The sequence below is a fragment of the Scyliorhinus torazame genome, chromosome 3, assembly GCF_047496885.1.
Source record: "Scyliorhinus torazame isolate Kashiwa2021f chromosome 3, sScyTor2.1, whole genome shotgun sequence".
Lineage (NCBI taxonomy): Eukaryota > Metazoa > Chordata > Chondrichthyes > Carcharhiniformes > Scyliorhinidae > Scyliorhinus > Scyliorhinus torazame.
The window spans coordinates 24075693-24101851 of record NC_092709.1 but is presented as its reverse complement, the minus strand read 5'-3'; the positions used below and the strand labels follow the sequence as shown (position 1 = coordinate 24101851).

The window sequence follows — 26159 nt, the reverse complement described above, 5'->3', positions numbered from 1 at the left end:
CCATGGCCTGCAGAGACTGGGCTATGGCCTGCTGAGACTGGGCCATGGCCTGCTGAGACTGGGCTATGGCCTGCTGAGACTGGGCCATGGCCTGCTGAGACTGGGCTATGGCGTTGAGCGCCTCTGCCATCTGGCGCTGGCACTGGCTCATGGCCTCCTGTGAGAGGGCAGCCATTTCCTGGGCCACAGACGCCGCCTGCACGGAAGGCCCCAGGCCTCGCAAACCGTTCCCCATGTCTGACACCGTCGCACCCATTGCCTCCACCGCGGACGCCACCCGTGCGGTGTCAGCCTGGGTGGCACGCATGACCGGGACCACTCCCAGCTCCTGGACGCGGGTGGACTCCTCCACCTGCGACCGCAGCCGCCGCAAGCCACCCGTCACCCTATTCGCTCGTCTCCGTGTCGGTGGTTGCATCGGATCTATGTGTGGGTGTGGTAACTGCAGGAACCCGGGATCCATCTGGGCGGCAGATGTTCGCTTGGCCTGGGCTGCCCTCCGACCGCCCGGTCCCTCTGCTGCTCCTACCTCCACCTGCTGTACCGGGACGGCTGTGTTGTGCGCACCAGTGAGTGTACCAGACGCCTCATCACTAAAGTGCCCAACCGTGGTGAGTGTTTCTGCGATGGTGGAGGGTGTTGGTGACAGCAGTGGCGTTGTGTCGTGCTCTTCGTCCCACTCTGAGTCCATGGCACTTTGGGGTGGGGGTTCGTCTCCACCCATCCACTCTGAGTCACTGTCCGGTATTTCGTCTTCCCGGGTAGGGGTGTCCTGGGTAGTGCTGTCCCGGGTAGTGCTGTCCCGGGTAGGGGTGTCCTGGGTAGTGGTGTCCCGGGTAGGGGTGTCCTGGATAGTGGTGTCCTGGGTAGTGGTGTCCTGGCTCGGATGTGACGGGGGCCTGTGGCTGCCCCCCTCATCGCTGGGTGGTCGCTCCCGCACGTGACGGGGGTGTCGTCTCCCTGTTGCTCCAGGTCTCTCCGTCTCCCGTGGTCTCCGAGGGGCATCCTGCGGGCGTCGCATGCTGGAGGGTTCGGGTCTCTCCGTCTCCCGTGGTCTCCGAGGGGCATCCTGCGGGCGGTCTGCATCTGCGGGGATGGGTGCCTGGACGTTTGGTCCTGCGATACACAATGAAGCATGCATGGTTAGACATCAGGCAGTGATCAGGTGATACGGGAGAGGGGGATATAGGGGAGGGGGGATATGGGGACGGGCTGTTGGTGGCTCACTTGCTCGTGGGGCCCCGACCTCTGCATCAGCAACCTCCCGGTCGTCAGGTCCGCCAGCCAGTTCCAGGGCCCTTTCCTCGTGTACGGTCAGTGGCCTCTCATCAGCGGGCCCTCCTCCAGTCCTCACATGCTCCCTATTGTTGTGTGCGCGCTTCTCCTGGGGGGGGGGGGGGGGGGGGTGGTGGCAGGGGTAAAAGGCAACAGTGTTAGGCAGGTATATGAATGCACGCCATCGGTTGCGCGTGCATTGCAGAGGTTAAGGTTAGGGCTGGATTCACTTGGGGATATGGGGGATATGGGGGAGGGGGGATATGGGGGAGGGGGGATATGGGGGATATGGGGGAGGGGGGATATGGGGGAGGGGGGAATATGGGGGATATGTGGGAGGGGGGATATGGGGGAGGGGGGATATGGGGGAGGGGGGATATGGGGGATATGGGGGAGGGGGGATATGGGGGATATGTGGGAGGGGGGATATGGGGGAGGGGGGATATGGGGGATATGGGGGAGGGGGGATATGGGGGAGGGGGGATATGGGGGAGGGGGGAATATGGGGGATATGGGGGAGGGGGGATATGGGGGAGGGGGGATATGGGGGATATGGGGGAGGGGGGGATTTGGGGGAGAGGGGATATGGGGGATATGGGGGAGGGGGGATATGGGGGATATGGGGGAGGGGGGATATGGGGGATATGGGGGAGGGGGGATATGGGGGAGGGGGGAATATGGGGGATATGTGGGAGGGGGGATATGGGGGAGGGGGGATATGGGGGAGGGGGGATATGGGGGATATGGGGGAGGGGGGATATGGGGGATATGTGGGAGGGGGGATATGGGGGAGGGGGGATATGGGGGATATGGGGGAGGGGGGATATGGGGGAGGGGGGATATGGGGGAGGGGGGAATATGGGGGATATGGGGGAGGGGGGATATGGGGGAGGGGGGGATATGGGGGAGGGGGGATATGGGGGATATGGGGGAGGGGGGATATGGGGGAGGGTGGATATGTGGGAGGGGGGGATATGGGGGAGGGGGGATATGGGGGAGGGGGGATATGGGGATATGGGGGAGGGGGGAATATGGGGGATATGGGGGAGGGGGGGATATGGGGGAGGGGGGAATATGGGGGATATGGGGGAGGGGGGATATGGGGGATATGGGGGAGGGGGGGATTTGGGGGAGAGGGGATATGGGGGATATGGGGGACGCTCACCCTGCCTGCTCTGACGAGGTCGTTCACCTTCTTGTGGCACTGGGTGCCTGTCCGTGGTGTCAGGGCCACAGCGGTGACGGCCTCTGCCACCTCCCTCCACAGACGCCGGCTGTGGCGTGGGGCAACTCTGCGGCCGTGCCCGGGATACAGGGCGTCCCTCCTCTGCTCCACCGCATCCAGGAGCGCCTCCACATCGCGTGACTCGAACCTCGGGGCTGAGCGACGGCCAGCCATCAAGTCGGGTGTTGCGGTCGGCTGTTCCGGTCGGGTGGGGGGGGAGCTGCGCGGCCTTATGAGCCGTCACGCCGTGCAGCGCGTATGACGCTGCACGGCGTGAACCACTGCGCAAGCGCGGATCCCGTTACGTCGCTGCTAGCCCATTTCGGGCCGCAGACTATCGGCCCATTTTTATGACGTGACGCAAGTGGGATTTGCGCCGTTTTTTGCGCCGATCGGCGGAGTTTCCGCCGATAACGGAGAATTTCGCCCCATGTCTGTCAGCTATGTGCAAAACATCAACACACATCATTGTGTGAAACCTTACAGCACGTGCCATGTGTGGAGCTGTTAAATAGTATGGCAATGTTAAAATGTGTCTGTGAGGGGTGCACTGGTACTCGGTACAATAGCATTCCAAAAAGTGAGCCTAAATCATGTGCCATCTTTCAGGTGAAAGGCGATTAAAGGGTGGGGAATAATGGGCAAATCATTTGTGTCCTTATTTTTATATTGCCATTGTAAGTTCCTTCCTTTGCCCACATTTATAACAGGAACAGCCCATGGAAATTTTCTTGCACAGTAATGAAACCCTCCCACTAATGGTGGTGCTAATGTAGCCTGTCTCAGCTGCAAACATGGCGGCTCGGCCCACTTAATCATGGAAGGGACCCCACTGGAGGCTCCCAACAGTGGTTAGACCTCCCCCGTTTCAGTTGGAGGGTGGAAGGGGCTGACATGGGATTCTCAGACGCCGGCAGTGGGATTTCATTAATGAGCCATTTAGTGGTGGCTCAGGGATTAAATGGAGGCCGCATGGCTTTCCCTCAGCCTCCAAAGGCCCACCTAGTGAACCCAGGGTTTTGTTAGTGGCCTACCAAGGTGGGAGGATATGCGCCCCCGTTCAAGGGACCCATGAAAACTACCCCCTTTACTTTGATTTGCCTCCCACCTCCTCCCCCCTCTTGCGACCCCTATCCCTGAACGAAGGCCTGGGGTCCCTGGGCAATTCTGGGCCTCTGGTGGATGCGTTGCCGCCAGCTGCCACCACGCCCGCTGGCGCAAGCAGTAAGTGACGGTGCCAGCCTCTGATTGGCTGGACCTCCAAGCTGGACCTCAATAACAGGGAAGGCGTGATGGTGGCTAATTCAATGCCTGAAGGACACCTGATTCTACTGGGCTTCCCTCAAGGACCGACAGGGGTACCCCCACTTGTTCCCTGACGCGTGGGCAAGACCCCCTTCAGCTCAAAGGAATCCCAGCCATCGTGTCTACAGCGGCTGAAGGATATAATTATAGAGCAACAGATTTATATAAACTGTCCCCCATCAAAAAATGTAAGAATTCATAACAGCATACCTTGAGGCATTAAAAAATATTCATAGATTAATGGAGAACTGCTGGGTCAAAATAAAGTTAAGTAATAAAATGTGGATGAAATAATTGCTATCAAAAAGAACAGCGGAAGAGATGGACATTCATGGCCATCCTGTGTATGTCTATCACGTACATTGGACCCAAGCTCTATCTGCCCAATAATTTTGTTTGTAAAAATAAAGAAAGAAAGAAAGGTTTGGAGCTTTGGAATGTGCAACGGAGGAATTATCAGCTGCATTTGGCTGGAACTAGTGGACCCTTATCGTATCCTTTTCCTTTTGTTTTTTGTAATAACACAATGATTGGGCGCTCGTTGGAATGCCTATTGCCTAAGGCTGTGTCAGAGCAACATAACACTCTGCCTGTGAGGCTACAGGAAGATTGGAGTTACAATATCGTGCTTTCGGAAGGCAAGATGTCTGAGTTGTTGTTTCCTTCATAACACTCTCAGCATTCCTTCATGCTTCCTCAGGCTGATATTCAGATACCAGCCAGTCTTCAGCACTGGGCCTGACACACAGCCTCTTGCAGGCCAGCAAAGCTTGTTGCATTTCTTATGCTGGAGCTCCCTACCTAACACCATTGTGAAGGCAACATCACTGCAAGGATTGTGGTGGTTCTAGGAGAGGGTCCAGCACCACCTGCTCAGGGCAACTAGAGATGAGCACTAACCAGGGATGTCGGCCTTTCCAACATTGCTCATATTCCATAAACAAATAAAAATAATATTTTTCAACTAAACAGGGAACAGGAAAGCTTTAAAGACGTTTTGAATAATGTAAAGTGACACGCTAATACAGCAATTTACCAATAGCTGAGGCACCAAATGTTACAAATATTCTCCCCTCTGTGTTTTATTTGTGTTGCAAAATATTAATTGTAAACCAGCATAATATGTATTTTTAAGCACTAATCACTGCTCTGTTTCTGATCTTGCTAAGAACTAAATGGGTGATTGAGAATCTCAAGTATAACAGGAAGTCAGGAATGTTATTGCAAAAGGACGATACTGAGTTTTCCAACTACCTTCAAATAGAGCTATCTTTTTGCTCCAAGTAGTATTATAGATTTGGAACACTGCATAGGCCCACTGACTTTATGGGTTAAAATTGTCCAGTTCACTCCTACCCTGACCTGCTGAGAGCCATCACCGAATTTCTAAACAATGTATTTCTGTCGATTTTTCCTCTGCCTCATATTAGCATATCCAGACTTCAGCTATTGAAAGCCTCAGCTTCGTGAGCATTATTCACTCTCCCCAATCCACATTCCACTATTCCTCTCCCGCTTCTATCGTCGCTTTCCCTCAGAGTTTCTCTTCGCCATCACCTTTGTTTCCTTCATTGTCTTTTTGACTCTTTTTCTCTCCCTCTCTCTTTCCCCTTCCTAGCACTCTGCATCCTTTGCCTTCCTCTGCTGGTCATCCTCTTTTACACCCTCTTTGGCCCCCACCCCCACCCTACCGAGGTGCTTCTATCTTTGTCCATTTCTCTCTGGTTCTTTACTCTGAACCCAAACACTGCTCTGCCCACCCCTCATCTCTGGTCACATGCACAGCAAGAGCTCTGCTAAAACAGACACCCTCCACCCCTAAAGCATTATCTTGTACATATGCTTCCTTCCTTTGCCTGTGCTGGGCCCATGATATAAAATGGATTGGGTGTTAAGAGTATAAATGATCCATTCGCATGTTGGTGAATCCCTTTAAAGTGACATACCTCTCCCACTTCCAGGTGGTATCCGCAAATCAGGCAAGGATCATCAATCTGGATCAGTGGGAGCTATTTGAAAACCCCGATAAGGATTCTTGTGTCCATTACTTCACAATCTTGCTGTCTATTCTAATGTAAACACCAAAATATCGCTGCAATACATTATGGCATGAGGGAGCCTGTTCTTCTTTAAACTGTCAAAGCACTGCCTATTCTCCTGTCACTGGAGGTCCTGATTATGCTCTTAAGACTGCTACTGTTAGAGTTGAACTGCAAACATTTATATTGTTCATTGGACACTGATTCCAATAAAAGATTGGATCTGTCCATTAGGGGAACCACTTTCAGGGGTATTTGAATTGCAGGCTGTGGGAATATCTGGGAGCTCTGTGCTGCATGAGTTACACACCTACACTCTGTGATCTGCAAGTCACAATCTCTCTAGTTTGCCCCTCTGCACACACCAGTAAGAAACCTTTAGCTGCTCTGCTGTCTGCAGATACCAAGATTCCTTCCTACAATTGCCTCCACAGCGTAAAAGGTACTGCCAGTTATGACTAAATGTTTGCCCCTTTCCTGGACTCCTTAGATTATGACGAAAGGGCTGATTATTAATTTTGGGGATTGGCAGGGAATGGGCTATAGAGGGTTGACTGCCTGATCCCATTCCCCCCCCTCCCCACCGCCAGTTTTGCTTCTAAGTGGGCAGCCAATCTGCTCCCACCCATTTTGTGCCTCTGCGACATTTGAATTTCACCCCATGACTTCGTTACATCCGTGATATTAATGCTTCTTTGGGTCAGGTAGAAGTGGAGATGGGTGTTGTATTAATTGAGATAACAAGAAAACTGCTAAGAATATAAGTTACTAATGCGGAATATCTGCACAAAATTGGTGTTGTCCACTCTAGTTCCCCGAAAGTTGTTGTCCCTGCTTCTGAATATTAATTTATTGCAGTGCATCAATCATGCACAGCCCCACTTCCTCATGTCTTCCAAGATTGTTACTCTCGGAAGTGAGAAAATACTGGGCGTCATCCTCCGACCCCCCGCCAGGTTGGAGAATCGCCGGGGGCTGCCGTGAATCCCGCCCCCACCGGTTGCCGAAGTCTCCGGCACCGGATATTCAGCGGGGGCGGGAATCGGGCCGCGCCGGTTGGCGGGTCCCCCCCGCTCGATTCTCCGGTAAATTGCCTGTCCCGCCGGCGTGGATTAAACCACCTTTTGAACGGCAGGACAAGGCGGCGTGGGCGGGCTCCGGAGTCCTGGGGGGGGCGCGGGGCGATCTGGCCCCGGGGGGTGCCCCCACAGTGGCCTGGCCCGCGATCGGGGCCCACCGATCCGCGGGCGGGCCTGTGCCGTGGGGGCACTCTTTCCCTTCCGCCTCCGCCACAGTCTCCACCATGGCGGAAGCGGAAGAGACTCCCTCCACTGCGCATGCGCCGCCCGGGGATGTCATTTCTGCGCCAGCTGGCGGGGCAACAAAGGCCGTTTCCACCAGCTGGCGGGGCGGAAATTCCTCCGGCGTCGGCCTAGCCCCTCAATGTTGGGGCTCGGCCCCCAAAGATGCGTAGCATTCCGCACCTTTGGGGCGGCGCGATGCCCGTCTGATTGGCGCCATTTTGGCCGCCAGTCGGCGGACATTGCGCTGTTTCGGGAGAATTTCGCCCACTATTCTCCATTGAATCACAGAATATTACAGCTAAAAAACAGACTAGTCTGCCCATAAACTTCACCCCAGTATTTTCCCTCTGTGAACAACCCAGCCTAATGCCATTCTCCTGCCTGATCCCTATATCCTTAACATCAGACCCAGTCTAATCCCATATTCCTCCTCACTTCCCATTCGCTTTAAAATTCTACCCCTTTAATCCCATTCTTCTTTTTGCTCTATACCCTCTTAATACCCCTATTTTAGCAAATTATCCAGCTCACTCTTAAAATAATGTATGGCTCAGTTTGAGAGAGAGAATTCCATATTCTCCCCCCTCTCCCCTTAAGGATTCATTTTCTAACCTCACCTTTAATTCTTCTTGTCAACATTTTCAAGTTGTGCTCTCTTTTTATTATCTTGTCTATTTAGTGCAAAACTATTGACCACTGGGTATTTTATAATAAGTAGTCATTTGATACAGACTGTTGAAGCTTTTCATCTTGCACTCATCAGGACAGATTTGCAAGAATACCAAATCTCAAAGGGAACAACAATTTGTACTGCACAGGCGAGACTGCTAATTTGGTATTCTTGCCAACCAATCAGCATCCTCTTCTTACATACCATAACTTGTTGTTCTGTTTAGAGATTTTGGCATTCTTGCAAACTGAGTGCAAGTTGAAAAGCTTTGACAGAATGTCTCTTTTTGCAGCAATTCATTATACGTCTTCATAACCTTACAGACCTTTTAAGCATTGCCACTTAATCAGCATTTTTAAAAAGCCCCAATTTCAAATGGCCCTCTCTAGACTGCAGCTCTATCCCTTTTTACATTGTACTTATACCCTTCTTACAAAGAGACACCCAGAATGGGGTTTCCAATTCCTTTTACATCATTCATGTCACACCATACCCACAAAGATTTGGGGCGCGATTTAACCAAATGGGAACAAAGTCCCATTGCGAGCGTGTTTAGACATATGTTTTCGGTGCTTGCAGTGCCGAGAACCAGCACGCTATTTAACGACCACATTGTGCCCGGGTTAGAATGGGGGTCCTCAGTGGGAAATGCATGGCCGACACCACACATAGCCCCATTTTCTGCATTGAGAAGCTCCGCTCGCCGGAACAGTGTAGTAAGAGATCAGGACATCATTTTTAAATGGCATCCCGATCTCTGGAGGTCCCGATGCAAACCCCCCCCCCCCAGCTCCAACTCGTTATGAGGGGGTCCCTGAGCCACCCTCAACCACCTCAAAACCCACATAGGGCACCCCTGGCCCTATTGCCACTGTATGGGAAATGCCAACTTGGTACCCTGGCAGTGCCCCAGCCAGCTGGCAGTGCTGCCTGGGCACCTTGGAAATGCCAGGCTGGCACCCAGGTGACACTGCCAGGGTGTCAGGCTGGCAGAGGCAGGGTGCCACCCTGTCCAGAGGGCAAGCACCTGGGGGCCTCCAATCCCCTGGGAGACCCCCACGAGTGCCGTTTGCAGAGATCAGTGCTGAATGGGACTCACGCAAGGTCTCCAAGGTGAAGGGGATAGATCCCAACGCCGCTGGTACCTCGGGAAACTGAATATTAGAGTGAGGCTAGCTCTCTCGGTCTAATATGCAGATTTACCAAAAAGTGATCCCGCCCATAATGGATGAGATTCACATCGCAACATCTCGCGAGGTCTCGTTACATCTCGAGAGGCGTTGTGAGCCTGGTAAATCCCGTGGCGCAATGTGATCGTTCGATCGTGCCCTTGGTCTTCAGGAACCCTCCATCTTTCTAATGGCCTGTATATATGCACACAGTTTTTCTACTGGTAAACTTTCTCAGCATATCATTATTGACACCTCACATCTCTCCTCTGGCCTGAGGAAGGAACAAGCAGGTGTGGGGGATATTTTGTGCCTTCGTGCTTGGTAGACTGATTGGTCTGAGTCAAAAGGAACGCAGGCAATGGAACGAGTTGGATAAGATGTTAGGGGCACCCAGTGCACAAGGGAAACAATCAAGGAAGGGCCCAGTGGAGAACTAAAGAAATTCTCCACCCACTGTGAGAACGGTGATGAATGCCTTTAGTCTGGTTGCCTTGGCCCCTGAATGGAACTCTGACTATTAGCCTTCGCAGAAAAATGACATTCCCCTGTCATTTGTTCTTATTTTCTTTTCATACCATATAGGGAAATATTGGGAAGATTGTGCATCCTTTGTTTCCCTGAGGGAATTAGGAATGAACCATGTGGTGTGAGACAAAGGTCAGATACTGGCTAGATCAGGTAGAGGTGGCAGATTCCTTTCCTGCAGGAGATGAGTGAACCATTTGGGTTTTTACTGCAATTTTGGCACTTTCATGGTCACTTTCTTGTGCTAGTCCACAAACAGCCATACATCAGACTGTTAAAATGAATGGTGTATTGCTTCACAAGGCTTTACTGGTTTGATGTCAATCATGGTTCTCAATGAGTTAATCATGTCCCTGTGGTTTCCCTGACTCTCACATATTTAGAATAGCGCCCTGGCTTTAACTCTTGTTCTGTTCGACTTGCAATGATTCACAGTTCCAACAATAAATTGAAAGGATGGAATCCTTGCTTACTATTGCAATCCCCTTCTTTGGCTTTTCTTTTGTGGCTTTGCCCTGTAGGACTCCAACACTTTACTGCAGAATGTGACGGTGACAAACGGATACTGTTGCTAACATGCCATCTTTCTTTGATCCCTACCTTGGTTTACTCTTCATTCCTCTTGAACGCATCCTTGACTTTAATTGATTAATCTAGCACTGAGCAAGAGGCTGGGGGAGGGGGGGAGGTGATTTATAATGTCACAGAAAATAGTCATTCCATCCTCCATCAGTCACCATTGTGCTTGTTTCCTGTAGAGTCACAGATCCTTAGCTAAGCTGCTATGTAGACATTACAGAGCAAGGCATCATCATTTATCTTACCATCAATATCTAACAGCTATTGTACTTGTTTCCATTGTTGTCTGTGCCTTTACTGTGGTTTTATATTCCCTGTGGGTCTCTAATGCTACAGTTTCTCACTTTACGTTACAATTTAATGACCGTACGGTCTGGACTGGTACGTAAAATCTTAGCTTCCTGAAATGAACTTGCTTTTGTGTTTTCTTCATAATTAGTCACCGCCTGTCCTGAAAGCATCAGGTCCTTTCATAGGTTTGGATTCCGCAGGGACAAGGAACCCCTCTCTAGTGCCCTCTCCCCATGTGGCAGGCTATTGATCTGTGGAAGGAAGCTGTGCCCAGTCACCAAGATTCACTATCCAGAGAGTAGATGTTGACTAGTGAGCAGGAATGGAATCCCTATCAAATCTTTCTCACTATTTAGTTTATGGACACTGGGGGGGCAATTGCCATGCTCATACTTAAGTGATGGCTGAAGTCAGTAGAATCAGCACAGACAAGGGTTTGAGCATTTCCAGTTCATTTTAGCTTTTGGCAATGGTGTAAAATGGTAACTTGAATGGAAGGATAAACTGGGATTGAGTTCAGCTTCCAGGCAATTTGATATGCCAAACTTACACTGCCACCAAAAGTTTAAAATTACCCTCAAAGGTGTCATCAAACGAGCACTAAATCAGTTCATTCATATGCTATGTGCTACAATGAAACTTCATGTACTAAGGCAAGTTCTCAAATAATACTTGTTCCTCTAGGAGTGACACATTGTCTGATTTTTGTATCGTACCTGCCTCTAACAATCCTGGGTTTGTTGTTAGTTAGCGAAGCCATCTCCCAGTCATCTTTCTCTGATCACCAACCACCTATCTCTGCCACCCATCAACTCCTGGGGATGCTTGCAAATATGTAGTACCTAACTGTTAAACACTGTCATCTTTCTTTGATCCTTCTGATTCTACAGTCCTTATTACCGAACACAATTATCTTTCATCCCTTGATATTATGCCCCCGGCTACAATCTTTATTATTGAACACTATCATATCGGAACTTTCACTTGCAATCTGTTGATGTACCTTCCTCTGTACCTTGCTCCTTCTAATGAACACCGTCATCCCCTCCTCCTCCATCTCCCGTTTGCCTCTGAATCTGCTATCCTGGTCAATAAACACCCACACTGCACTGCAAGTCCTGCTATTGACTGCATGCGGCAGGCAGGTGCAATGGCTCCAGTCTGTCTGCTTTTGTTCTTCGTCTGAGTGAAGGTAGAAATTTGGGGTAGAGGTGGAACAGCAATAGCAGCAATAACAACAACTCTGACGGCAGCAGCATGAGCAGAAATCAACAAGTGTGACAAAGCATGCTTCAATTCGGGGGAGACAGAAGAAGTGGACGTACTGTAGAAACTGGCCATTACGTAGTTTTGGCAGCGATCACCAGTAAATTCATTTGGACACCTGACAAGACAAATAAAATGAGAGAGAAAGAGAGGAGAGAGAAGATAAGTAACTGTCAGGACAGAGTCACCTTCAGCACCAGGCCTCATCACCTTGGTGTGGTCACCGTTTAATCCATTTTACCTGGAAATCATCACCTCCGCAACGCTCAATAATTGCTGGCTTAAGACAGCAAGGAAAAATATTTTTGTTATGCTGTAGGTGCGTTTACAAGCTATGAAAATTCGCTGCCTCCAAATGTGCCTGGAATTGTACATCTGAACCAAATTAAAGTTAAATGAGGAAACACGTCAGAAATTACACATTTACAAATTTAGATCAAGCAAAATGTAATCCTCGTTTTTACAGTTGCCCTATTTGGAATTGCCAAATTTTTACCAACTTATCAGGGCCAAGCCCTTTTCCAACTGATCACTTATATGTATGAGAGGAGATTGTTTGGGTTCTACTTCCTCGGAAATGATGTTCTACGATTCTCATGTAAATATTTTGGGACCATTAAAGTAGGGAATGAAAAGGATGGCGAGGATTTTAAGAGCAGTAAACACAACCTACAATGGCGAGGTACTGGATCTGTACTGTACTGTTGCTCACATTAAAAGTACAAGAAAGCAATAAGAACACCAGACAGTACAAGATTACTGAGGGCCCAGTTACATCATCAGAAGTTGCCCAAATCAACAAAAAAAAATAGACATTTTAAAAGTATCTTTCTTTCTGAGCAGTGACAACACCAAGGACTATTTCTTTTGAGCTGCAGGGGAGAGAGAAAAATAAAACACAGACATGATTATATCTTCACATACGTTCAGGTATAAAGACCCTCATGGGTACAGTCTCTGTACATCTTTCTCCAGTGAATCCCGGATCACACCTGGAGGGTAGAAATGGCACAAAAACAAACAGGACAAATGAACTCAAACGGTCTCGGCAATGTCGCTTAAAGGGAACAAAATGCATCGGAAACCTTGGGACAATTCACATCCAGAAAGGCTGCTTGCTACAATTGGGCAGTTAGGCTTCCTGAGTCTAATGGCCAACTATTATTCTTTTCGTGTGGCTGCCTGTCCTTTGAGGATGACTTATAAGTTCACATGTGACAGGACAAGAAAAGCGCCACTTGGATTTCACATATGTTCATGTCTCTAGTAGGCCACATCTGGCTAATAATAACAGTCATTAGGAACCACTCAATATCCAACCTTTTTCAAGAAAGCTTTTAGGGCATATGTGACACAGTGAATAAAGGTGTGTGTCATGAACGATGATCCCTGGTCTTGTTGGTTTTAAATTTCCCCTGTAATATAACAGTAACCGGCCGGACTTCCGGTGATGGCAGGCGGGAGGCAGCCGCACACTGGAGTGCTCCCGCTCGGGAATAGGAATTTCGGAGGTTTAACGCCCGGTCCCGGGGGCAATGGAGGCTGAAAAGGCTGTAAGAAGGCACAGGGAGGAGAAATGTCCAAGTTTGGGAGAAAAACGGCCGTGAAAAAGGGGGTTAATGGTAGTCCGCCGGTGAGTGAAAAAGTCAGCGCAGGAACTGTAAGGAAAGCGGAGGCTGGAGCACCAGGGGAGGCCGCATCGCTCACAGCAGAAGAAATGACCAAGGTGATGGCTGTGGAACTTGAAAAACAGTTCACAAAGCACATGGAAGCGATGAAGAAGGAGATGGGGGTGGTATTGAAAGTGCTGGTGGAGGAGGCGATCGCCCCGGTGAGGGCGGCGGTATCAAGCGCAGTGGCAGAGGTGCAGGAGCAAGATGAGACACTGAAGGAAGCGGAAGAGGCATTATCGCAGCACAGTGATCAACTCACCTCGATGAGGAAGGAGTTGCGGATGGTGATAGAGACCAACAAGGGTCTGCGAGCCAAAATGGAAGACCTGGAAAACAGATCCAGGCGACAGCATCTGAGAATTGTGGGTCTGCCCGAAGGGGTGGAAGGCCCGAGGCCGACGGAGTATTTTGCCACGATGTTGGCGAAGCTATTGGGGGAGGGGAACGATCCCTACCGATATGAACTGGATCGGGCTCATCGGCCGTGGAGGCCTATACTAAAGGCAAGTGAGCCACCAAGAGTAGTAACTCTGTGTTTCCGTAGGTATAGCGTGAAGGAGAAAGTCCTGTGCTGGGCAAAGCAGAAGCGGGTGGTGCAGTGGGCTGGAGCTGGTATACGCAAATACCAGGACTTTACAGTGGAGCTGGCGAGGAGGCGGGCTGCCTTCAGCCGGGTGAAGAAGGCACTGTACATCAGCAAGGTGCAGTGTGGCATAGTATATCCAGCTAAGTTGAGGGTGACCTACAATTCCAAGGACTTTTATTTTGGAACGGCGGAAGCAGCAGAGGAGTTTGCGAAAGCAGAAGGACTGTGGCAGAATTGAGAATTGGTTGTGTACCGATGTAGCCTCATGTAACTTTATTTTTTCAGTGCGTGTTGGTGTATGTACTAAATGAGTTGACGCTGTATATATTTGGGCAAGGGAAGAGAGGGAACTTTCATTTGTAATGATGCTTCTTTGGGGCTTGGATGTGTATGCGGGGGTTGTGTGCTAAAGGGGATTTCTTGGTTTTCCTGGGACCGGGCAAGGGGGAAGGAGACCCGGGCGGGGGCCTCCACGCTGGCCGGTTTAAGCCGGCCAGTGAACGGGAGTGAGGTGGGGGGAGGGGCTGCGACCATTGGAGCCTGGTAGAAAAGGTTCCGGTGAGTCTAGCCGGGGGGGAAAGTTGGGGGAAGGAGAAGAGGTTGGGGGGAGGAGTTTACAAGAGGAAGTGGAGGGGAGGAGTCTGGGAGGGGGGTGGGGGAGGCAGTGTCTACAATTCATGGGTGTCATTCACGGTACTCTTTCGGGGATTGGATGCCGTTGAATATTAGGGGGGGCTTGGGGGTGGACTGTATATGTCAATGGTGACCATAGGTGATTCCTGATTCCTTTTTGTTTTTTCCTTTTCTTTATTTTCCCCACCTTGGGAGGGTTTGTTTTATTTGATGCTTATATTGTCAGATGGGCCATTGTTCGGGGTGGTGGGAGAATGGGATTGTTGTTGTTGATAAGGGGATTGACACTGTATTTGTTACCGTTTACTGTTTGTTGGTGGGGTGTAAATTCTGAAGAAAATGGAGAATAACACTATTTTAAAAACAAAAAATAACAGTTACCGGCCAAAGGCTTGAATTAAATGTTTAGAATCTTTTCGCAAAGAGTGTGGCATGATTGGTAAAGTTATAAGGGCATTCCGTTGTGTTCTTGCTATTTTATACAGTAGTCTATTGCTCCGGTGTTGACTGTCATCACAACCACTGCAGCTCGATTTATCAGTTTGCTCTCTCAAGCCATGAAATCTAAAAAATCAAAAAGCTACATTATTCCCCAAATTATCAACAAATCAAAAAGTAGCAAATTGCTTAGTGTGAATCAGACATACAAGGTAGGGGATCTGAGGGTCAATGACCTGCTAACCCAAATATCTGTTTCCATATATCCATAGAATCCCTACAGTGCAGAAGGAGGCCATTTGGCCCATCGAATCTCCACCTCCCCTCTGAAAGAGCACATCATAGGCCCACTCTCCCACCATATCACCGCGACCCCACCTAACCTGCACATTTTTTGACTCCACTGGGCAATTTAGCATGGCCAATCCACCTAACCTGCACAGCTTTGGACTTGTGGAAGGAAACCGGAGCACCCGGAGGAAACCCAACGCAGACACAGGGAGAACGTGTAAACTCCGCACAGATAGTCACCCAAGAGCAGAATTGAACCCGGGCCCCTGGCGCTGTGAGGCAGCAACACTGACCGGTGTGCCACTGTGCCAGAAAACACGGCCGTATGGAACTTAGGTGATTGAGAGATTTTTGGAATGTTCATTTTGTTAAGTCTCTGACATTGTTTGAGCTGTTTGAATGGCTAATGGTTCACAGGATGCACATTTTCAGCTCTAGTTCAGAAGCAATTGAACCCCTGACAGCAGACATAATTACTTTCTGTTACATCTGATCGGCAGATGGAACACACTTGATGTTCTGTCTGGCCTTTTCTCTTTCTGTGTTTTATACTCCGCACTTTATGATCAAACATATTTTTGAAAGGACTCAATTAGATCATTGAGATGGACTTCTTGCCTTTATCTTCGGAATATAGCTCCTTGTGATACCAAAAGCACATTGCGGTCGAGTCGTAAAAAAAATGCACTTCTGCTCCAAACAGAGTCTCAATCCAGGCATAACATTTCTTGGCAACGTATTTGTGTTTTTATCAGGCTCCAACTGCATTACAACATGTGTCAGTGTGACAGAACACCCCATTCCACTACACCAGTGATAAGATTATGTCATTGTGCATTTTTTAAAAATCTGAGGCACCAAATATTTTTCTGTTTCCCCTTCTGAAAGCAGCGATAACAACTTGACTTCCTGATTCTGGTGGAGGGTAGTTTCAACACACTGGACTAACCTCTCCCTGCGCAACCCCAACAAATGTGGCTGGACCTCTTGCATTTGACTTTTCCCTTCAAATCAATGCTTGTGGCCTTAATGAGTGAGCTGACCCAATGCTCATTCGTACTCAAGACCCTCAGGCTGTATGGTGGCATATGGCCAGACTATACTTGACCTTTCTGTCACCACCACCTGTCACTAACTGATAACGAATGAAACATCCTCCTTAAGCTGAAGCATCTTACAGGGCACTGTGTTTTGCGATCTTGATGAATATTTAAACCTGCTCTATCCTCTTTCTACTCGCAATACGTTTCCTTAAATGAGGGTTGGGACGGGCTGGTTAGACTGCCAGCATTATTCCATATTTACCCATTATTATTGCAATCATGGCCAGTTGCTATGCTTTGTCAATATAACACATTAATTATAATGTGGTAAAGCCCAAGCTGATTGATGGAGGTGCCTGTGGATATTGCTTCATCGGAGCTTTAAGCCAAATAGTACATCTGTATCCGATTTTATTGGAGGTTAACTGTTGTTGTGCAATTTGCGTAAAATAGAGTAACTAGACATGCATTGTCTGAGAAAAAAAATAATAGAATGGTGCAACTTTAATCTGGCTGCATGTCTAATTTATATTATTTTTGAAATCAATTTACTATGTACCTTTCAAATATTCCATTCAGCTGAAAAGGGATTGAATAGCAATAGTGAATGCGAAGGCTACTTATCAAGTAATCATTGACCTAGTAACCAACCCATCCCTAACACATTCCCTCTTATTCACTGCTCAGTTTACACACGGGTTGTACCATTTACTTTTAAATAACCTCATTGTTTTTTTTCACAGTTCTGTAGAATTTCCAATCTATATCATGTAATAACACAGGGACTTCAATTAATCTGGGAAACATCACCGGTGTGATGAGAATTTAAGGGTGAGCGTTATAGGGATGCTCTGAAATAGAACGCAAGACCTAATGTGGGGCAGGGGCTTTCAGAGGTCTTTTGATGTACAGCATCCAACAGGAAGGTTATTTTATTCTCACTGTTTATCTTAATCCTTATATAGACAAGTGTGCTGTGTGCATGTCTGTGTTTATTTATGTGCGTGTTTCTGTGCATGTGTATGTGTCTGTGTATATGTGCGCATTTGTGCGTCTGTGTTTGAGTGTGTATGGGCATGCGTGTCTGTGTCTTTATGTATATGTGTGTGCATCTATGTGTGTGCATGTGTCTGTGTGCATCTGCATGTTTGCATGCATCCTTGCATATCTGTGTGCGTGCATGTCTGAGCATGTGGGTGTGTGGGGGTTGGGGAGTTGGGGGGGTGTGGGGGAGTGGGGAGGTGTTACTGTGCGCATATGCACGATGGACAATATAGTTATGACATGAAAAGTGAATAACAAGGCAGATGAAAATCCACACTCAGCAGTGCCTCCTTTATCTTGCCAGTCAGTTCTATATGTGCGGTCCAATCCATATTATTCTTAAATATTAGGAGTCTTTCATACTCCACAGAATTGCAGTTTACAACCTGCTTTTGAATATAAAAAGGTCGAAAAGCAGGGCAGTTTTTAAGTGAACGAGAACGGTTAGAATTAACCTGCATCATATGGACTTCTTTTGGAGCCAATTAGCAGAAATGCTTTTCTTTATTCTGTAATGGGATGTGGGCGTTGAAATGAAAATCGCTTATTGTCACAAGTAGGCTTTAAATGAAATTACCGTGAAAAGCCCCTAGTCGCCACATTCCGGCACCTGTTCGGGGAGGCTTGTACGGGAATCGAACCATGCTGCTGGCCTGCCTTGGTCTGCTTTCAAAGCCAGCGATTTAGCCCTGTGCTAAACCAGCGTTGCTGACAAGTGCCCAGCATTTATTCCCCAGCCCCAACTTCACTTGAACTGAGTGGATTACGCGACCATTTTGGAGGGCTGTTAAGAGTCAACCACATTGCTGAGGGTCTGGAGTCACGTGTAGACCAGGCCGGGTAAGGACGGCATATTTCCTTCCCTAAAGGACATTAGTGAACCAGATGTTTTTATTTGCAATAATCGATGATTGTTTAGTGGTCACCATTACTGAGAATATTTCAGATTTATCAATTCAATTTAAATTCCACATAGTTGCCATGGCAGGATTTGAACCCGTGCCCTGAGAGCGTGAGCCTGGGCCTGTGGATTAATAGTCTAGTAACATTACCAATATGTCACCATCATATAATCAACATAATTTACTTCTCATTAAGGCATTTGAAATTATGTATTCACATTGAAGCTAGAAATGGTCAATCTCTATCTACTTTTGAATCTTGTGTCAGGTTAAGCCCCATGATAGAATTGTCTGCTCCCTTTGTCCCAAAATTGGTGGTAACCTTACATTGAACTTGTTGGATTCAATGGGGTCAGATGCCAGGAGGACCTGGTGAGTAAAGAGGACGTGTAAGGGAGGGGTGTAGCTACCATTTGCACACAGGCAGCAGGTTCAGTGTTAAATCTGCAAGGCTGCTCTTTTCATGGCCTCCATCGGGGAGAAGTGCAACATTTTTGCTGATGCAGAGAAAGATCCCAGGCTAGGTATTCAGCATTTTGAACAAAAAAAAATAAGATTTGTCTAGGACCTAATGGGGAAATTACTCTCACTGTAGTCATGGAATAATTGAGCTCCCAATAAGAGTGATTTAAAAGTTGAGCTAGCTCAGAGGAATTAATTTCCACCTCTCTTGACAGAATGGGATATTGTGCTCAATCAGTGCTGGGTACTGCAATCTTCTATCAGCCCAAAGTACTGCTTCTTCCCTCTGTATATCCCATGTATTCCTGAGAGTGTCAGAGGTACACACACACATACACACATATATATATACTGGGCTGGGTTCTCTGGACCCCCAGCCGCGTGCATCTCGGTGCTTATATTCCTGCCGCTTGTGAATGGGATTTCCCATTGAAACCACCCCACGCCGCTGGGAAACCCATGGGTGGGGGTGTGCTGCCAGCGGGAAACAGGAATCACAATGGCCGGAGAATTCCAGCCACTTTCTTAAATGTCAAGACCACTTAAGGATCAGGCCAGCCTTGAATTGTCCTACACAAGTGGATTGACAAGGGAAGCGAGCCCTTCCAACCTCACCGTTTAACTTTGAAAATGAAGCACCTTTAACAGCCATTTTATTTTGAGCATTGCGGCTATCTTAGACTTGGTTTTATATAAATAATTTTAATTCTGCAAACTGGCTGGGTTACACTGGTCAAACTTCTGAGAGGGCTGGACAGACTGAGTGAGGGATGCTATTTCTTTTGGCAGAGGGGTCTAGAACAAGGGGTCACAGTCGCAGGGTACGGAATAGGCCGTGTGGGACTGAGATGAGCAACAACTTCTTCACTCTGAGGGTGGTGAAGCTGGGGAATTGTCTACCACAGAAGGCTATGTGGGCCAAGTCACTGAATATATTTAAGAAGGAAATTGATAGATTTCTAGATGCTGAAGGCATCACGGAGTATGGCAAGAGTGCGGGAGTCCGGGAGATGGAGGATCAGCCATGACTATATTGAATATTGGAGTAGGCTGGAAGGGCTGAATGGTTCACACCTGCTCCTCTTTTCTATGTTACTATAGCACAGAGACAAACATGTGAAAGTGGAAAGAGCTACACTATTACCAGCTGGACCGCATCGAACAGCCATGAAAATAGAACTTACTTGTAGCAGAAATTGCTCACAGCTTACACAAGATCCATATGCAAAAGATGTCAGCTGCATTGGCTGGGGTTACTTTGAGCACCATAACGTTGAAATTAGTCTTCAGTGACAGCACTAAATGGATGAGCAGTGAATCAGTAACCCGAATTGCTCTCAGCCCAATGTTCTTACCCTTTATTGGAGGTTTAAGGAGCTGGTAAGTCACTGGTGCCCATTTTCATCTTCTGGGTGGCCCATGTGACAGCTGTACAAAATAATCAGCCACTTGCAGAGCTTTTGTGTCATAGAATGTCTACAGTGCAGAAGGAGGCCATTCGGCCCATCGAGGGTGCACTGACCCTCTGAAAGATCACCCCATCTAGGCCCACTTCCCCCACCCTATCCCTGTAACCCCATCTAAACTGCACATCTTTGAATACTGAAGGGCAATTTAGCATGGCTAATCCGCCTAACCTGCACATCTTTGGACTATGGGAGGGACTGGAGCACCCGGAGGAAATCCATGCAGACACGGGGAGAAGTGTCCATCTGAGATGGTGGACAGATGTAGGTTTAACAGTGTTTGTAGTAAAACTCGTCCCAATCATGACACTAAAGTCGGTGGAGTTGTGGACAGTGCGGAAGGATGTTACAAGTTACAGAGGGACATAGATAAGTTGCAGAGCTGGGCTGAGAGGTGGTAAATGGAGTTTAATGCAGAAAAGTGTGAGGTGATTCATTTTGGAAGGAATAACAGGAAGACAGAGTACTGGGCTAATGGTAAGATTCTTGGCTGTGTGAATGAGCAGAGAGATCTCGGTGTCCATGTACATAGATCCCTGAAAGTTGCCACCCAGGTTGAGAGGGTTGTTAAGAAGGCGTACGGTGTGTTAGCTTTTATTGGTAGAGGGATTGAGTTTCGGAGCCATGAGGTCATGTTGCAGCTGTACAAAACTCTGGTGCGGCCGCATTTGGAGTATTGCGTGCAATTCTGGTCGCCGCATTATAGGAAGGATGTGGAAGCATTGGAAAGGGTGCAGAGGAGATTTACCAGGATGTTGCCTGGTATGGAGGGAAGATCTTATGAGGAAAGGCTGAGGGACTTGAGGCTGTTTGCGTTAGAGAGAAGAAGGTTAAGAAGTGACTTAATAGAGGCACACAAGATGATCAGAGGATTAGATAGGGTGGACAGTGAGAGCCTTTTTCCTCAGATGGTGATGTCTAGCACGAGGGGACATAGCTTTAAATTGAGGGGAGATAGATATAAGACAGATGTTAGTGGTAGGTTCTTTACTCAGAGAGTAGTAAGGGCGTGGAATGCCCTGCCTGCAACAGTAGTAGACTCGCCAACACTAAGGACATTCAAATGGTCATTGGATAGACATATGGACGATAAGGGAATAGTGTAGATGGGCTTTAGAGTGGTTTCACAGGTCGGCGCAACACCGAGGGCCGAAGGGCCTGTACTGCGCTGTAATGTTCTAACCTCACACCGCAGCTTGTTTGGTGCACAAATCATCCAGTCACCCATCTATTAGCATTAATGCACTGAGCCATGGGAATGATGTCAGATACATTCTTAATGTGTTTTGCACAGAAAGATGGCATCGTCCCTTGGGCGGGATTCTCCCACAATCGGCGGGGCGGCACGACCAGCGCCAAAAGCGGCGTGAACCACTCCGACGTCGGGCCGCCCGGAAGTTGCGGAATCCTCCGCACTTCCGGGGGCTAGGCCCGCGCTGGAGGGGTTGTCGCCATGTCAACCGCCGCCGAAGGGCCTCCGCCGGCCGGCGCGAGTTGGTGCATGCGCAGGACTGCCGGGGTATTTCTAACGCATGCGCAGGGGGTTTCTTCTACGCGCCGGCCATGGCGGAGCCTTGCAGAGGCCAGTGCAGAGGGAAAGAGTGCCCCCACGGCACAGGTCCGCCCGCCGATCGGTGGGCACCGATCGCGGGCCAGGCCACTGTGGGGGCCACCCCGGGGCCGGATCCTCCCGCCCCCCCTCCCCCTCCCGAGGACCCCGCCAACTGCCCTCCAAGCCAGGTCCCGCCGGCGTGAAATGGACATGGTCCACCCCGGCGGGACTGGCTGAAAACGGGCGGTTGGTCGGCCCATTGGGGCCCGCCGTATTGCTGGGGGGGGGGGGGGGGGGCGCTGCCAACAGCCCATCGACCAGCGCGATACCCGCCCCTGCCCGAAAACTGGCGCCGGAGAATTCGTCAGCCTGCGTCGGAGTGGCGGGGCGGGATTTACGCCACCCCCCGGCGATTCCCCGACCTGGCAGGGGTTCGGAGAATCCCGCCGCTTATCTGGGATTCATATGCGCATTATGAGATGTCATTGAACATCGGTCACAGTTAGAATTAGAATTCATATCGATTGCCTCCTTCCTAGCCCAGGCCCAGTGAGGTCACTTTTGTGCACTCAGTTGCTGATGTGCCCGAGATCAGCTACCCCAGCGCAATCGAAGATTGGAACCGCGATCCTTTAGCTGACCTGTGCTTTGATGGGAGCTGGGGGGGGGGGGGGGGGGGGGGGGGGGGGGTGAGAGATGTCAGATTTAATTCATAACCAAACTAGATTGCGATGCACTAAAATCTACCCTAACAGAAAGGTTTTAGTGCTAATCCTGTGACAGACTAATTAAAACGTGCGTGTGGAACATGTGCCTGTGTGGAAATATGTATTTTGTGGGTGTATGTGGGAGAGTGCGTGCATTTGCATGTAAGCATGCCTGCTTGTATACTCAAGAATGTGTGCATGGCTGGAGGGAGCCTTTCACAATGATGCCATTTACAGCAGGCAGCTCAAGATCAGTTAACCAAATGCTGATGGGTGTTTTGAGTGGGACAAGGAAGCACTTAATAAAACAAGGCTCAAACGCTCCCTCAAATAACCAGAAATAATGACTCTATTTCATCAGTCAATATTATAGTCAAAAATGGTTTTAGGCAGTGCCCCAGGGGGAGGTACATTGTACTTCAGTAGAGAAAGCTGCAATGTTTTTCAAGTGGGTGCTGTGAGTGTAACTAATAAGACAATGAGAAGGAGTTCAAAGGGCAGCTGTGTGGACCATGCAGCGTTTGGACAACATATCAGCTAATTAGAACCTGAATAACAAAAGAACCAGCTAGAGCTTGGATTTGACAATTGAGCCATCACTTTAATCTCGAGCCAATGGAGAGGCACTGATCTCTACCATCGCCATCAGTTTTACTTTTAAAACAGTATGAACTTGCTTTCAGCTTAAACCATTCCTGTTTTGAAAGATATCTAGCCAATGGGTGTATTTTATCAAATTAAAATCTATTCACAGATTTCAGCGCGACAATACGGTGTCGAAGGTGAAAGGGATAGATTGTACATATTTGTCTGATTCAAGTGGAGGCTAGCTGCAGTTGTAATTCGGTACTTTTCTTCCCAAAGCGAGGATGATGGTTTTGAAGAACAACCTCTGTGAACCCGTTCGCATGCCCATAATGTTATGTTAAATGTCATGGGCAGCACGGTAGCACAAATGGATAGCACTGTGGCTTCACAGCGCCAGGGTCCCAGGTTTGATTCCCCGCTGGGTCACTGTCTGTGCGGAGTCTGCACGTTCTCCCCGTCTCTGCGTGGGTTTCCTCCGGGTGCTCTGGTTTCCTCCCACAGTCCAAAGACATGCAGGTTCGGTGGATTGGCCACGCTAAATTGCCCTTAGTGTCCAAAAAAGGTTAGGAGGGGTTATTGGGTTACGGGGATAGGGTGGAAGTGAGGGCTTAAGTGGGTCGGTGCAGACTCGATGGGCCGAATGGCCTCCTTCTGCACTGTATGTTCTATGTTAAACTCGAAGCAGTGATGATAATCCAGTTATACATAATGGCTGGGTTCCAGCAATAAATAATTTAAAACTTTAAAAAGAAAAAAATTTAGAGTACCCAATTCATTTTTTCCAATTAAGGGGCAATTTAGCGTGGTCAATCAACCAAACCTGCACATCTTTGGGTTGTGGGGGCGAAACCCACGCAAACACGGGGAGAATATGCAAACTCCACACGGACAGTGACCCAGAGCCGGGATCGAACCTGGGATCTCAGCGCCGTGAGGCAGCAATGCTACTCACTGCGCCACTGTGCTGCCCGATAATTTAAGACTTGACATGTGGTAAGCATTGCATATACTCGGTAGAGAACGGGTAACTTTGGACAATTGGAGTTTCCCCTCACTTTGTGTCTGGGTCTATTGTAGATTAGCAGTCAGCAACTCAATACTGTTGCATCATGTGACTGTTGGGATGGTAGTAGGTGAATTACTTGGACCGTTTGTCCAGCGGTTCTAACCTTTCCAGCAATTGAGGTGCAAGAGCTGGGTTTCAGTAACATTCTTAGACTGTAGTTCAACAAGGATCATTAACAGCTGACCAGCATTGCTGATAGTAAAAGGCAAAGGCATAAAACTCCCTGTACGGTGACATTAGAGCAGACGTATGGAAAGAAGAGTGTGAAGGAAAGGCTGGATTCACTTACTGACAGGAGAGTTTATTAATACCATTGATAACGAAACACTGTCCTCCATTCACACAATAGTGCCGATCGCTCTCGTTGCATGGCCTTGCGTGGCCTGACCAAGGCGTAGGTGAAGTGGTGGCTGTAGACAGGAAGAACAGCAACATTAAAGAGATGATTATTACCAATTTTAATTACAGTACATCAACAAGGCGTGAGGTCCAGTGAAATAGGTCTGAACTGCTATTCTGCTGCTGCAATTGTTAAAATACCATTTGGGAGAATGAGAAACATCCATAACTAATACTCCACTCTTGTGATCAACGTCATCAGTGGCCTTGTTCCTTCCCACCTCTATAACCGCCTGCTGCCCTACAACTATGAGAACTTTTCTCCAAATCTGGCTTCTGGTCCATGACAATTCTGCTTTTTTCATCATTAGTGGCAATACATCTGGGCCGTAAACTCTGATGTTGCCTCCCTCAAAGCTCTCTGCTTCACCATGTCTTACTCCTCATTGTAGACCAAAACCTGCATCTTTGACCAGGTTTCAAAACAAATTCTAACATCTCCTTCTTTGACTTTAGTCAGCAGTTGTCGGTTTATACTCCTCTAACAGGCCTTGGGATGTTTTACTGGGTTAAATAGTCTACGTCAATGCAAGTGCCTTCTTTCCTTAGCTGCATTCGGGAAAGCACCATTTTACATAACGTTTGTAGGCTTTCGACTTGCGATTGTCATGATATTCAGGTAAACATCATGGTGCAAACAGACAGACATACTGATGGACAGATCAACGGACCAATCAACACACACAGAACACCACAGCCAATCACAGGCAAGAGCATACACACTACAAAACAGGGAACACGACACTTCCCGTTCATTCCAGTAGGAGACAGCTCAGGGCACAGAGCTCACAGCAAGCCACTCAGACATCCACCATGTGCTGAGTGCCGCTCCAAGATAGTGTTAGGAATAGGTCCACAGATTCAAGGGTTATGATCGAACCTCAGTAACCAGTTTACCACTGTAAATAAATGTTAGTAATAAAACTGAGTTGTACCATTCGCAACCGTGTTGGTTCGTCTGTGTAGCAGAGCACCCAACACAGCAGCGATGACATTTCATGTTAGAGAGGAAGGGGTAGGATAGTGAGCTCTTGCCCACCATTCAGGTAGTTTCGCTGCCTGTATTCAAGGTTTAAAATGAGAACTTGTGCCCTCTGCATTGGGGAGAATCTGCAGACCCACAGAGCCTATCCAGCCAGGAATGGCACCGATCATATGGTTCAAATTATCACACCGCACGAACATCAGAGATTCGTGCAATGGGAAATATGACCAAGGGCAGGCTTGGGGTGAGTGTTTTTATAACATATCAAGGAGGACTTTGCACCCAATCTACAGCTTTCTTATTCCACTAAACGTAACAACGTGGAAATGCTGTCCAATCAGATGCACCAATATCTCCACCTCAGTTCCCAATATCCACTCTAATCCCATGAGATTTCAAAAATGGACAGCAAATCATAAAGTTTACCTCCACCTAAATCTTTTCTCAAACTTAAAACTTTGTACTGTGTGACCTTCAAAACCGGAGATTCGGCGGGGGCGGGAATCGCGCCGCGCCGGTTGGCGGCCCCCCCCCCACGATTCTCTGGCCCGGATGCGCCGAAGTCCCGCTGCTAGAATGCCTGTCCCACCGGCGTGGATTAAACCACCTCTCTTACCGGCGGGACAAGGTGGCGTGGGCGGGCTCCGGGGTCCTGGGGGGGGGGCGCGGGCGA

General features: G+C 48.6%; 1 protein-coding gene across 6 annotated transcripts in view; it reads right to left on the bottom strand.

The window, feature by feature from the left end:
* nrg1 (neuregulin 1) overlaps positions 1-26159 on the bottom strand; it is a 226915-nt gene that overhangs the window by 31021 nt on the left and 169735 nt on the right. For 4 of the 6 annotated variants that reach the window (XM_072495411.1, XM_072495408.1, XM_072495410.1 and 1 more), the window contains 2 exons: positions 24392-24512; positions 11711-11769 (listed from right to left, as the gene is read on the bottom strand). In XM_072495411.1, coding sequence (XP_072351512.1) covers positions 11711-11769; positions 24392-24512 — 180 coding nt within the window. Of the gene's footprint in view, positions 1-11710; positions 11770-12575; positions 12644-24391; positions 24513-26159 lie in introns of all 6 variants that reach the window. The other 2 variants (XM_072495412.1, XM_072495409.1) reach the window with 1 other exon arrangement.